The sequence below is a fragment of the Macadamia integrifolia genome, chromosome 11, assembly GCF_013358625.1.
Source record: "Macadamia integrifolia cultivar HAES 741 chromosome 11, SCU_Mint_v3, whole genome shotgun sequence".
Lineage (NCBI taxonomy): Eukaryota > Viridiplantae > Streptophyta > Magnoliopsida > Proteales > Proteaceae > Macadamia > Macadamia integrifolia.
Window position 1 is genome coordinate 30659974 of NC_056567.1, and position 15195 is coordinate 30675168.

Sequence of the window (15195 nt, forward strand, 5' to 3'; positions counted from 1 at the left end):
CTTAACAGCCAAATCTAAAGGTAGGGGCTATTAGATAACATCTTTTTCTTGTAGGGGAGGGTAGTGATATTTTTAAAATGGTGGTGGATCAAATTGATATTTCGCCTTAGTTTATGGGAGGGGAGTGATGTTTATCCAAATTTAATTAATTTTATCACTTCTTTTTAGATCTTCTTTTAAGTACATTGTAGTAAAAGCTAGATGAATTAAAATCTTGCCGATGCTGCATAAGTGGAAGAACTTACTGGATTTCTTTTCCTGATTTTTTTTTTTTAATGTTTTTTTTTGGCCAATTCTCTGGCCTATTCCAAAAAAATAGACCGGTCTAAGGGAATTGCACCGATTCGAAATAAACCAATACTTGATTTGATCCATTTAAACCTGGTTTGATAAAGCTTTACTCCAGAGTTTTTGGGACCCAAATGTCTTAGGGACCCATGAAAATATTCATCAATGACTTCAGGTTGCATATATTAAATCACTTATATTGTACTTTGTCCACACATGTAATGTTTAGTTGTGTTGGGAAACCTAATGACATTGCTAACTTGTCCATACCCACTTTTCTCTCCTTTAGGGAGAGGATTAATGATGGGCTATCCCAACATGTTCTTGGTTATTGATAACTTGGTTTCCTATCCTTTTCTTATTAGACATCAGTTTAACTCACTTATGTGATAATGCACCTTACAATCATATCCATAAACAGCCAAATGCCTCTCTTTGTGTTTGAAAGCTATGTCCAAGGAAAAATTGTTGGGTTCTTGAGAACTTTGTCTTGTGATTCTATAGTAATCTTCCTTTGAACTCATCAAAATCCTTCTTCTAGCTATAAAAGGACAATAAGAGATATTCTTAACCAAATATTATTAATCAGAACAAAAACCCCTAAAGATAACACTTCAAAAGACCTGATAGTTACCATTAGACTTTATATTTTGTTCTTGTCAAGCCTTTATCTCAAATAAATGACATAGTATATTAAATCGTTGAGTCAGTGACTCGAATCTACTTCTAAGCGGGCGAAGGGTGCTCTTTAGGTAGCCGAGAGTGGCCTGGATTTTAAAATTCAACTGAAAGAGGGGTTGGAGATAGAATTAATAAAAGCGGTTGATTATTCGAATTGGTTTTTGTGTCCTTGGGCCCAAAAGGATGGGCGAGTTCGGTTCTCTCATCAAACGGGTTTGATGATAGACCGGATTTTGAATTTTCTAAACAGTAAATACTATGACTAAAAAGGCAAAAAGAGAAAACTTCTACATATTTACCTAGAAAATCATTTGTATTCTGAATTAGTATAAGCTGATTTTGTAGGGAGGGTTTTTATTTTTGTATACTCAAAAGGAGAGATTAGTATAGATCTTTGCAAAACTCAAGCTATCTTAATTTGCAGTTGTTTATAAAAGGAAGAAGAGAAAAATAATAACATGGGCCTCCTTCAAATGAATTGGTATCCACATAAAATTTTTTCCCCCTCTAAACGTGTATGATGCTAATATAAGGGGAGAGTTTATCAATCTTGCTTTCAAAGGAAACTTGTAAAAACTTGAATTGAAATCTATATTGAACCAAGATTGAAAATGGAAAGCTATATAGATAACACCATCATAACCATCATACATAATCTCTATTACTCCATGTCATAGAATGCTTTACTTTATAGGGCTATCTTTCATGTTTACTGGATCAATGACATTGGATGGCTTTCACCTAAAAAGTTCAAAGAGACCAAAAAAAGAAAAGGGGAAGGGGGGATGATTGGATCAGTTTTTTAATAAATAGTTTAAGAGTATATTCGATAAGCTTCTTTTATTTTCTACCATAGGATATGTGGGGTTATAAGTGCTCGAAGAGACCATCCCTAATGAATGGTCCCAACCCATAGATGGAAGGTGCTATTTTCCATTTAGAATCATAAAAATGATCTTAACAAAATCCTTTAGGCTCCATCTGGTTGCATGTGAAATAGATGAAAAGTAAAATCAAATCAATATGAAAGTGAAAATTTGTGTAGTCATTATTTCGCATGATTGTCTAACTAACTTCAAATCATCTAAATTAGATAATTAAATTTTATTTCTTGAGTGAAATAAAGATTACGTCTACAAAATAGGATATGCTAAAAAACATTATATGTGCAACAAAATGTTAAATGTGATTCATCTCAACTTATTAACATACAACTGAAATTCATTTTAACATATGACCATGTTCATCCGTCGAGAGAATGTAAGAAATAAAAATTTATGGGACTCATTTGATAGTGAAATATTGACATTTGTTTGTGTGAGGGACTTGAGGTAGAACTCATCCTTAAAAGCTAAATGTTAAGATGAAGGTGCCCAACTACCTATATGTCTCAAAATCGTGCTACTCATTTCTAATATAGAATTATTACTTTTGTTTTCCATGTGAAACCACAACAATCTTCCCCTCCATACAAGAGTCATTGAGATTTCCTCTGACTTTATATTCGGAGTACACCGAATTACCATCCCTTGGGCTCAGCCACAACCTTTGTTTTGATACCACTTATTAGGACTTTGATAGAACTCATCTTTAAAAGCTAGCCGTTAAAGAAAATATACCCAAATACCTATAAATTTCCACATCAAACTACTCACTTATGATGTTAGGATTCTACGCATAAGGCAAAAGTAATATAAGGCTCAAGTTTTTATTTTAATCAAACATGTAACCACCCAGAACCACTTCGTTGAGTGGGTGTATTAGGGAGGACTCAAATCCTCTGTAGCTGGCAATGAGGATCCAACGACTAAGAGAGCCCTGATATGCACTTCAGACATTCAATGCTCACTGTCACTCACTGCCTTCTAGTAGAGAATTTTTATGCGTATTAGATATTTATGAAAATTACTAAAGAATGTCAATCACATGAGGGACTGAACTTGAGCAATCAATCTATAACCCAAGTTTTCTTCAACTAAATGAAAAGATATTTCCTTCACCCACCATCCATATTCCTGTTGGATAGAACTTTTAGACACTGAAAGAACAGTTTCATGACTTCGTACAAGGATGACAGATTATGACCATCGATTGACAGAGAATTTAGAAAACTCTCTCCTCAATTTTGTCAATTTCTTCTTCGTTTATATTGTAACCTCCATTGTAATCACAAACAATATATACTTAAGACCACTAGAATCGTTTTATTTTGTCTCATTGATCTGGCCCATCAACCAACCAAACTACAAATGGGGGCATGGCCCATGGCCCACGGCCCATGTTCCATTACTGTTAATAAAATTGGTTTGTTTTGCTCCAACTGTGTCGCGTGTTCTGTACGAATAATCTCAAATCGAAAAGAAACATCAGAAGCAGAGAAAGCAAAAGGTCCACCACACGAGCTTCAACTTAGAAACCAAACCAAACCCGACTCGACTCGACCCGACCCGACCCATACTACTCTGACAGTCAAAAAGTCCAAATTATCAAGTTTCTACACTTCCTCACGCCATCACACGTGTGACATTCCATCGCACGCGCGATGACCTGTCTTGATCATCTTCAATGAATCGGACGGTGGAGATGTAAGTTTAGGTTATGAAATGAATCAAAACCCTTGGAAGGAGACAAATCTCGAGATTCGTTGTCCACTTGAAAGAGAAAGGGAGAGAGAGAGAGAGAGAACTCTGAAAAGCCCGACATGGAAAGCTGATATGTCGGTCGTGTATGTTATGGGAAGGTGGCAGAAGCAGAACACTCTCTCCTTTCCTTGCCTTTACTTTAATACTTTTTTAAATCTTTAATGAAATTTTTTTCTTTCCGACCACTCCAGCTCATGCACGTGTCCGATTCCTAAGTCCCAGGTGGGGACCATTAGCTTTGAGGCTTGGCGACAAGCATGTGGGGGTGGGACGGTGCGGGGATTAAAGGATCTTGACGACGTGGCAAGCCATGTCAGCAAAGAAAGGCCACATGTGGGGACCACTAGTTTTTATTTTATTTTTTTCTTTTTCGATATAGTGTGACGTACTTTGCAGCTTTATCATTGCCCATGAGCGTGAGGCATGAAGGTCTGTTTACTGTTTGTGTAAGTTCTGCCTTTCACTGTTTTGGACACTTGTGGGAAGACATTTCACTACCAATTCACTGGAAATTACGGAAACACCCATTACTGTGGTCAACACTGTACAAGTGTACAGTCTTCTAACTCTTCTGTGTTTCACAACTTTTCTTGAGAGAGAGATATTAGGGGCTATCGATAGGGACACTGTGAGGCAGGCTCCTCTGCCACTGCAGGAGTATCTTGCTGGGTTGGGGTTGGGGTTGGGGTTGGGGTTGGGCCTTGGGTGGGGGTAGAGAGAGAGAAAGAGAAGCCTAACTCTTTCTCACTTCCATACTTGATATTAGGGTTCATCACTTTGGCAGATGCAATCTTCCATAACCAACTCCTATGCTAGTATCCCAACTCTCCAGCCATGGTGAAGAGATAATCTCTTCATCCACCTCATCTGATTCTTTGGTCAGATTGGAGGAGGGTATTTTGGACTATAAACAATGGGGAGTGAGAGTTAATGATAAACAAACTTGACCCCATTTATTCATCTGAAGAAAAACTTAATCCTCATTTAATATCTGAAACCCGAAAAAATTTCCTTCTCATCCTCTAATAGTCATGAGAGTCCCACATGTATGAAGCTTAATTAATAGTTTAGATGAAGATCACAACTTCAAACTTTTGATCATGTAAGTAGTTGGCTAGCTTATGTCAAGAAGAACAGAGAAGAGTCAATTTCAACCATTTTATGTAAAACATTAGAAGTATTTTCCTATCAAAATTAGGTCTTAGTTGTTAATAGTACCCAATGAATGGATAAAGACATGGCCATGCCAACACTTGTTACATTGAATGATCTGATGTGGACATGGTCATTATTCATATGATGATGTCCCACAACGTAAACATGGAATCTCACTCGGCCCATACCCTATCCTTCAAAAAAAAGAAAAAATAAATAAAAAATGGAGATCACAATTTTCTATCAAACTATTGGAATTCTTGGATGGTAGTGAAACAGAAGAAACAAGTTTTAAGGACTGTTATGGTTTGGGCCCAGCCCAAGCCCATATTGGCTAGACAGGAACATATTAATAAGAAGTAATAGTTATTTGAGGTCAGTACTCTTTTCCAACCTGAGGGCCATATCCAAAGGAGGGTCACATGCTCTTCTCACTCTCATTCACAACATAACACCTTTTCTTCTCTTTTATGTGAGACACAAGAAGAGGGCTCTCTCCCCTGTGTCTCTCTCTCTCTCTGGTGTAAGCTTTGGTAATGGTGTAAAGCCTTGAGAAGAGCCTCCCTCATCTTCTTTTTGGATTGGTCAGGGAAGGAACCATGACTGTTGTGAACCATAACAGAGCTGTAGTATCATGAAGGGTAGGAGGGCTGAGGTTCTCTTTTTTTCTCTGCTATCTACTTGTGCTGTCTGCGTTTTTTGGATTTTGTTTCTGTGGGGTCTGTTTTATTCCTGATGAGAGTGTGATTGTGCTAAATTTCGGGGAAGAATGGGGGAAGATAGCTGGGGGTTGGCACCTTCCGGAGCTCCTTTGAATGTTCAGAGAGAGGAGCACTGGAGGCATTTTGATAACTCTGTAAATGCGGTTTCTTTTGGGTTCGTTGCTACTGCAATTCTCATATCCATGTTTCTTGTTATGGCTATCTTCGAAAGGTTTCTCAGGCCACGATCATCTTCTCTGTCGGGTTCCGGTGGTCGGAATCGTGGAGATCTCGAGTCACAGCTCACCTTCAATGGAAAGCTTGATCACCCATCACCGAAAGTAAGCTCTGTCTCTCCTCTCAATGGGTTTTTTTATTTTTATTTTTCAATTCCTTGGTCTGGGTTTTCTGCAGATGAAAGGAATAGGAAATAGGAATACTCTGTCTCTACTCTCTCTCTCTCTCTGTACTCTCTCTATCTCTGTCTCTCTGCCTTTTCTAATTAGCTTTTCAGTTATCTGCAAATGGGGTAGAGACCTAAGACTTAGGAGGCTATGTACTCGAATGGTCACTTTTTCTCTTTCTACTTTTCTTTCTTTGTTGACCGGGTAATGAATCCTTCCTCTACCATCATGAGAGATGAGAAATAGTAACAGTTACCTTCTCGACGGAAAGGCCTTTTACCTTGTTTTTATGAATTAAGATTGTAGGTGACATAATGAGTCGTGAAACAGAATTATTATTCTCTTAACAAAGTGTCCCAGAACTTCTCATTCTGCAAATGACAAAGAGAAGTAAAAATTTCAGGGTTCCCTTCTTTACTGTTCTTCCCTGAGATTTGTTTCCTTCTTTTTTCCTTTTTGGCCTCTATGGATGATATTCTCATTCTCTCACCTTAAAATGGAGGCATTTGGGTCTTTTTGTTACAAGGGAGTGCTTTTCCTTTTACTTTATTCTGATCCTTGTTCCATTCCATCTTTCTTTTTCTTCTTCTTCTTCCTTCTGAGGCTTAATTTGATTCTATGCTTCACATTTTATGGATCATGTTATTTTTAGGCACAGCCCATGGGGCCATAATCTAGATTTCACTATGATCTTTTCTTTTTCTTTATTGGTTTTGAATCGATGAATGGCTGTGAGCCTTTGAGCTTTCTGATTATTGCTAATTCAGGAAGCTGTTAACCTCTGGTTGGCATTGATTAGTTGGTACACACAGATCGATGGAATTCCAATCCTCAGGTCTACCATTGCTAATATTTTGAGTTTCAACTTGTTTGCATTTCCTGGGTTTGCCTGCCAAATCCCAACTTATCATCTAAAAAGCAAAAAATGTTTGATAATATCAATAAATAATAGAAGAACCCTCCAGTAATCAAGTTCGAAGGAAACAAACAAACAGACTTTGGACTGTAATTTCTTTTTGTTTGGAAGTATCTCACTGCACTCTGGTATTGTGTATACAATGTATTTATTTCTTAATTATTTTATTTTTGCCCCTTAAAAAAACATGAATACAGATATTCATGTAGTGACGTGTGGAACAAGGCATTTTATTCTTCAATACACCATGCGCACTGCCTTGTGATTAACATCACCTTACTTCCCCATGTTTCCTCTTGGAAGCATTTAATTTACTGTTTCTTGGTCCCCAGCTGTTGACTTCTTAGGATTATCTTCAGTTTATTTAAGTAAGGCCATAGATCTAATTCTCCAGCATCCTTTATATAGGCTGGTAATGCATTGTACATGAATGGTGTGGCCCACCATTCTCTATCTGGATGGTCATTTGTTGGTTAAACTCCTAGGTGTGGTATATACCACAAACTAGACAATCTAAACTAGTTTAACCTTTGATCAAGAGACCAAAGTGGTTCATTTGATGAAAAAGAATGGTTGATCTGTGGTGAGACAGCCTATTGGTCAGATCGGCTGTGTCGAACTTTATAGTTTGGCATATCTTAGGGTCATATGCTGCCAAGGGTTGTTACTACTTGCACATTCTGGTTCAATGAATTGGTGTTTCAAATGGTTTATCAGTATATTATTATTGTCTTAGACTTAATGAACAGCCTTGTCATAGTACTTTTTGAGTTACAAGAAGTCTGTGCTCATGCCTCTCCACCCATGAAATTGTCTGATTATGTTAGAGTTATCCTGTAGGTAGAATCCCCTTGTTTTAAGGAAAGGATAAGTGTAAAACTCAGCAGACAAAGCTATTTATTTAATGGTGTGGCTGTCCTCGTAAAATATGATTATTACCTCAACCTCCACCTTCTTGTTTCCCATTCATTATGCTGAGAAGGAAAAGTCAAATACTTACCAGTTGTTATACTAATCATAAGAGTTTCTCTAAGTAAGATGGGGAAAGGGAATAGCATCATGAGAAGACTAAATGATTTTCCTTTGTATGACTTTGTTGTTACTCAATCTTTCTATTTATTTGTCTTTTATTTTTTATGAAATCTATCACTTTCCTTTTGTACCTAAGATGTTCTACATGGAAGAAGAAACCATGTGGGTCATCTCATTGATTCAAACTATTCACACCGTCAAACAAATAGACCTTAATCTGAATGGCTAAAAGCTACAAAAGAACCTGGGGGCCTACTTGTTGATCCTTGGCATCCACTTAACACCACCTTCTGGATTACTAAAACCAAGAGGAAAATGAAAATTTTAATAAAAAATCAATATTAATGCGAAAAAAAGATCATACAACATACAATTACATTTCTATTTCACAATAAAGTGTTGGATTTGTTCATAAGGAATGTCCCGATACTTACTTTGATTGTAGATAATTATAAGCTTCCAATGTTTCTCTGTCCATTTGGGGGGAGGTATTAGTGTTGAATGCACTCTCAGAGTAAATTGTGTTCTCATTTCATGTATCGTTTCTTTTTTGGTGGTTGTGTTTCTGAAGCCACTTTTTGGTGATTGTAGTTGTTCAATAATCTCAATTAGAATACTGGTTAGAGAAGCTGGTTGTACAGGTGCCATGTCCTTTAGTTCAGAATTTTTCTGTTAAAAGGGACTTGCAGTCAATGTTCTAGATCGTGGAAATATTTGCTATTATCATTTCAACAGAATGGTCATTGATTAGGCTAAAACCAAATTTAGGTAGGGTGTATTTACGGGATGGTCTGTATCACATATGCCCTACTCCACCCGCACTCAGTACTTTGCACAAGTTCTTTTTGTTCTTTGTACAGGCAGTTATAGCAATGACAGGTCATACTGTTATGGAACAATTTAGTTGCAGGTTCCCTTCATTACAGGGTTGGTTGGTAATGAGACTTTATCACTAGTATCCCATCCCCGGACTCTTTCTAAATTCTGCTATCCCTTTCCAACTAAATGGGCTCTGCTGCATGAATCCTGTTTCACTATTCAATCACATTTAAGGGCATATTTTGTTAAATCTAAGGAATCCATAGCTTTTGTCACTACATAGGTGGTCTTCCACGTAACACTGATCCAGTCAATGTCCTCAGTTGTACATGTCCAATACCCCAGCCAACTCCCCCCGCGCCTCCACCCTCCACCAGAAAAAAAAAAAAAGAAAGGCTTCACTCTGATCATGGATGTTGTCTTGCTCAATTGTGTTGTTCCCAACTTATCCTGCTAACAACTAACAACTAATCTGCTGTGTGCTTACACTATTGTTCTGATATATTTTTATATTCATTTATATATTTACTTTCTGACTTGTACAGATGACAGTGTATGCTAATGGGGTTTCAGTGCTAATGCCTGGAGAAGAAATTCCTACATTTATTGCTCACCCAGCACCTGCTCCATGCCCACCAGAGCGCATCTTACGGCCTCCCCATCAACATAAAGCATTCAGTAGCCCTACCTCAAACATGAACTCAAATTCAATTTGAACTGGGGCAGAAAATGAAAACATGTACCATGTACATCAAATGCTAGTTTTGAACAGAGACCAAATCAGAGCAAATCTGGGAGAAAAGAGTTCCATGGACAGATACGTAATGAGTACCTGGTGCTTGATGACTGAGCTCTAAGTCACCTCTCTTTGCCATGTGTTCTAATGTTTATATTGCATTTTGTGATTGAATGGGGCTGGTTTTTAAGATATCCCGGCTTAGGTTCAGAGGATCAAATTTAACTTTCCAATTGATTTAATCTGGCCTCCTTGTGTTTTTCCTCATTTTAGATTCTCTTGCAGTGATCCATATACAATATGGGTGGGATTACTTCTCTGGCCATGGAGAACCTTCGAATTTTGTATATGTAAAAAAAAATTAGTGGATTCTGGATACCACTGTTAACTGTTTGTGCATATCTTTCCTCTTCTATCAACTTATTTGCAAATTAATCAATGGCAAGACCAAAAGGTAGTCAGGATCAGAGACCGGTCTTGGCTGATACCGATTCGATCAGGGAGATCCTGACAGATCTGATCTGGATTTTTAAACTATGCTTGAGACCGATGATGCAAGGGAAACCAAGTCTGCTGGTCTCTCCATCTGGGTTGGAGATTTCAGATGGAATCTGGGTTATAGGCTTTCCAGTACCAACTACCAACCCCTACTTTAAGATGCAAGGCAACAGAAAACAAACTAGGTTTGTGCTTGGTCTCAGAACAAACTAGGCCTGGCCGTATAAATAGTCGAGTAGAGAACATCTTAGCCAGATCTTCATATCAATGCAAGGAAAGTTCAAAATCGTTACACTGTCACTAGGCTTGAGTCAACTCAAGATTAGCTCATTGGGATTCCTATTATTGTCTCTAGACGTAGCCTCAAATTCGCACAGAAATGATTGACAGATTCAGGCCTAGTGGCGCACAGATCAAACCCATACCTAAGACTTGTAAAGACTAAGCTCCTATGAACGCAGACAAATCTTTTATTCATAACCAGCAGTGGCACTAGAGCCCCTCAAAACAAATTAGGAGAAACATTCCATATCTTTGTGTGGGTGAAGACAAGTCTTTAAACGGACGTTGGCTTGGAAGGTTTAGAAAACCCAGAAAAAAAATGGGGCAGAGGTTTCCCACCAAGCTAGAATAGGAAAAAGCATCAATGAGTGTGAGATGGATTCGGTCAGTATTTTGTCCAACGAAAAAAGTGTCAATGTGAACTTCACGGCTCATTATGTGAGATAGGCGTGGAAAGGAATCCTCATGCTGGGATTGTGGGGATCATTTTCCCTTAAATTACTGCCTGAAACACCTCCTAAGATTTGTTACGGAAAAAATGTAATCATAATTCTCTTTATGCAAGAGGCAATGGAATAGAGAGTATATCACCATCATTGGTGTTAGATGCTAAAGTCCTGCATCCCTCCCCTGCTGGTGTATTTCGTTTGCCAAGTTATTAGGGTTTCATTTGCACTAGCATTGTCCTGATCAAATCATAATTCGATATCTCAGAAATTTCAACTAAAATATGCTTTCAAGTATCAGTATCAACTGACACTGATCCTTGACCAATTCAGATCGATTATTCAAATCATTTTAGGGGTAAAACAGTAAAAAAAAACCATATTTTTCCTAAAAAGCAAAGAGAATAAAATGACTAATATGCACCAATCCTTCGGATTACCGATACCAAAAACTAAATCCATGTTCAGAATGAAAGTGCGATGGCCCTTTTTTTTTTTTTTTTTTTTTTTCTGACAACAAATATCTAGGCCTTCAGCCTGACTAGTCCCGTTAGTCCATATTGACCTCACAACCACATGGACAAAGTCATATCAGGGTTGAATGAGAATCATTCCACTTTTATTGAAAGCAATGAAGAGCACTAAACACCTCGTGTGAATGTCCCCAGTAAAATAAGATGAGTTAAACTCAAAACCACACACTTCCTTAGGCGCAGCTCCCTTACCAACTTGACTACCCCTTAGGGTTTAAATACGATCGCACTGTTTATTCAAAACTTTATAGGATTTAGTTACAATTGATAATATAACTCGCTAAATAAGATCGCATGGAACTCCCAAAGGACCACAACATCTATGAGTCTCCCTTTATGAATCAGAGTAATCAAGAATCAAGATCCTGAAAAACTTCCAAAAAAAAAAAAAAAGACCTTTTTTCTTCCTCAATTGAACTTCGAAGCTCATGATTATGTTTTCCACCCATGGGACAGAAAATTTTAATTGAAAATTCAGATTCCAAGACACCAATTATACAAGAAACTTCAGGACTTGATTCGCATGGCCATGTGAATGCGTGTTTATGTTTTCATGTTTCTTTCTTTTTATCTTCTTAAAAGAGGAGACAAATATGAAAAGGCATTCATTTCATAGACAAATTTCTGTAACAGATGAAACACCAAAAGCAATTCAGATTTGAGTAGTTGAACTTGAGGAGGACCACCCTCCCTAAAAAATTCCAAAATCGAAAACCCAATCCTAACGGCTAGAAATGGTCCACCCGCCCAAAAAATTCCAAATTGTATTTTCAAAACACTGATCTAGAAACGGAAATCCACTCACGGATTGAAAAACAAGGATCCAATTACATCTGAAATGACCCAAGGATCGAGGATCTCCTTCTTGCAGGTCTGTTACTGCCAGAGAAGAACCATCCCTGCAAGGCTGCAACTCAGTCCACTTGGTAGTGTGAAGAAGAGCCAATCAAACCCCACACTTGGCAATCATGCCATGTGCTGTTCCTGCTTCCCATACCTATTATGAAACCCATTTCGGCCATTATTAGTATGGGACAATAAACCAAAAGGAAAATCGAGATATAACCATATAATAGGAAATTATAATACTGGAAGTCAATTAAAGTTTCTTAATTCTTTCTCGTTCTGGGTATATCTGAACCAGATGGAGAAGGTATAGTTTCTCACGTCTCAATCGAAACGAGATTCTGAGAACCTTGTAGCCTGTACAACATCGCCGGCGAGGATTGACGCCTGCAAATCAGCCATACCTGCAATTACTTTCTCCAACAAGACGACCCACATTGAATTCCATTGGTATCAAGATTCAGGAATGGATAATAGTATTTATAAACAAAGAAGGCTGCTTCAAAAGAAGGAAACAACCTAGATAATATACTGCTAATCTGTTAATTCTTTTTAGTATTTCTCTACAAAAAGATAAAGCATTCCAAGGAGACGAGTGGGTTCTCGAGGGATTCGTTCGCAGGCCAATTCCAATTCCCCTCGTCTCCCCTTGATTCCTCTGGTTTTCGTCCGTTTTCCGGCCCCAAAGCAGGGATCCGAGCTGGTGACCTTACTGCCCTCGATGATGGGCTCCGGCCTAAACCAGCCCGTGTCGCCGGAGACCTCGACCTCCTCGCCGAACCCTCCCCTGGATCTCGGCTCACCCCGCCATCACTACCTGGGCTGCGTCGTCTGTTGGTATAAGCACCACCGGTACCAGTCATGTCCCTTGTGTGATGATGACGAACCGGAGATGGTTTCATGGTGGCATTGTTGTCATTTCTCCTGCCAGGAGACTGGTCGAATCTTCTCGCCGGAGACGTCTTTTCACCTCTTTCTGTCCTTCCGGTGAACTCCCCGCCGACAGGTCGTTTCCTGGGGATCTTAGCAGGAGATCTGTCTACTCTCTGCCGGACCTCACCATCGTCAATGCGTCCTTCCCCAATTGTTGTAGTAGACACACTCTCGCTCAAGCTACACATGTCCGAGACTTCAGAGATCTCTTCTACTGCTGGATCAGGAGGTAAAGTTTTTCTGCTCCCCATCTTAGCTTCTTCAACCTTAATGGGAAAAGAGGGATGAGGATGAGGAGGAAGAGGAGGAGGAGGAGAAGGAGTTGGAGGGGAAGAATGCTTATCTGTTTGGATCTTGAGGAAAGAGGGCGGAGGAATCTCATGGGTTTCCACATTGAGGAAGGAGGGTTTTGGGGTTGGAGTCTCTGAGAGCACTTCCTTCACAGTCTCCTCTTCCAATGGTTGGGGAGGAGGAGATTTGCTAATTCCTACTTCTGCTGCTGCTGCTGCTGCTGTCTCTGAGAGCACTTCCTTCACAGTCTCATGGGTTTCCACATTGAGGAAGGAGGGTTTTGGGGTTGGAGTCTTGTTTGTGCTGAAACAGCAACCCATTTTCTCGTATAGTTGAGTTTTGACTCTTAAGAGACTACAGAGACTGAAAGCTTCAGCTGTATTTTACCATTGGGAGATCGACGATGAGGCCCAGAACAAAGCTTTCAGCTGCAAATGGAGAAAGGCCTCTGGAGTGGTGGGGTGTGGTTATGAGTTTCAGAGTTCGACCTCTCTCTCTCTCTCTCTCTCTCTAGGAAGAAAGATGTGAGAATGTAGATACGACCGAATGGACACATAAGAGTGCAAAAGAGTATGAACATAGGCAAAAGAAAATTCATGGGAGACAAAAAAGGCGAAGTCAAAAAATGGAGACAGTCAATAAGGGTACCCTTTATTAATTAGGAAAAAGAGATGGGTCCCTAAATGGGCAGTTTAAAAAGGAATCTGTATACTAATGTATGTCTATTTTTTTTTTCGTGGGGGAGTGGGGTGGGGTTAAAATGTAAATCTAGGTATGTAGAGTTGTGAAAAAGTCTCTTTGGTCTGATTTTGATCGGTTCTATACATATTAAGCCGAACCAAATTCGAACCATTTTTATTGGTTTTGTTTTTTCATATATAAGCATAGTGGGTGATTGCACTGTGATGAAATGGTAGCATTCGTGGTGTAAGGGTGTTAATCGAAAGTAAAATTGGTTTAATTTTGATTTGGCTCGAAGTATGATGATAGAAACAAGAATAAGAACCGTTTATTAATCGAATGCAATATCTCTAATCAAAACCAGTAATAAATAATTTTTATCAGTTTCAATTTTGTTGCTCCTTCCTGTTAATGGTTTTGGGCCCAATTAGAAAACTAACTTATTTTTGAAGCACAATAAATAAATTTGATGATGCTGTACTAGAACAACATCTACCTCAAATTGTGACTTGAGAAACTATAAACAATTTTAAATAATTTACAATGTATAAATCAGCTACAAAAAACCAAAAAGAGTATATAGAATGCATGGTCTAACTGAATTTTTTTTTTTTAAATTGGTTTTATGCATATAATTGGTTCAAGAGCATAATGGTTTTAATCCATTTTAATCGGTTCAATAGCATAATTATTATAATCCATTTTAATTTAATTAGTTCAAAACTGATGGTTTAAATGGTTTCACTTCTTAAAACCAAAGCTGGACCATTTAATAAATGGTTTCACTTTTAATACGAAAATTGAAGCTATTAATAAATGATTTTGGTTTCGATGGGTTCATTTGGTTTTGATAAATGATTTCAGTTGGCAATTCACACCCTTAACCCTTAAGCAAGTGGGCAACGGGTTCATATCTTGTGAAAGAGAGAGAGAGATGAGTCTATTTGGTCATTTCAATCAATCTGAAATTCAATTATCCCTAACTCTTTTTGCAATTTTGTTTTTTTCCTTCCACTTTTGGTCTATTTGGTCATTTCAATCAATCTGAAAGTTCAATCGATCTGAATAATCCATCTAATATTTCAGTGATGCAGTCCATGGTAGTTTATGAAAATCCAAAACGAAGATGACCGATGAGGCGTTTGGTTCAAGTTTTTGTTGGTCCCATTATTACACCCCTACAAGCAGGCTACAACACCTTTGAAGTTTTTGTAGAACACAAAATTAGCAATGCATGGGAACGTCCAAAGGTCCCTTACATGGAAGATTTTAACATAATTAGAGTTTTCCCAAGGTTTTGAAAAATCTAGA

At 38.3% G+C, this 15195-nt stretch overlaps 2 protein-coding genes across 2 annotated transcripts; one reads left to right on the forward strand and one right to left on the reverse strand.

The window, feature by feature from the left end:
- Positions 1-5150: 5150 nt before the first annotated feature.
- LOC122094339 lies at positions 5151-9762 on the forward strand. Its single transcript, XM_042665106.1, has 2 exons — positions 5151-5808; positions 9184-9762. Exons 1-2 carry the CDS (start codon positions 5536-5538, stop codon positions 9352-9354), a joined length of 444 nt encoding a protein of 147 aa, XP_042521040.1. The 5' UTR covers positions 5151-5535; the 3' UTR covers positions 9355-9762.
- A 2654-nt stretch (positions 9763-12416) lies between these two features.
- LOC122093083 (serine/arginine repetitive matrix protein 2) lies at positions 12417-13523 on the reverse strand. The gene has a single exon (XM_042663335.1). It carries the CDS (start codon positions 13521-13523, stop codon positions 12543-12545), a length of 981 nt encoding a protein of 326 aa, XP_042519269.1. The 3' UTR covers positions 12417-12542.
- Positions 13524-15195: the final 1672 nt, after the last annotated feature.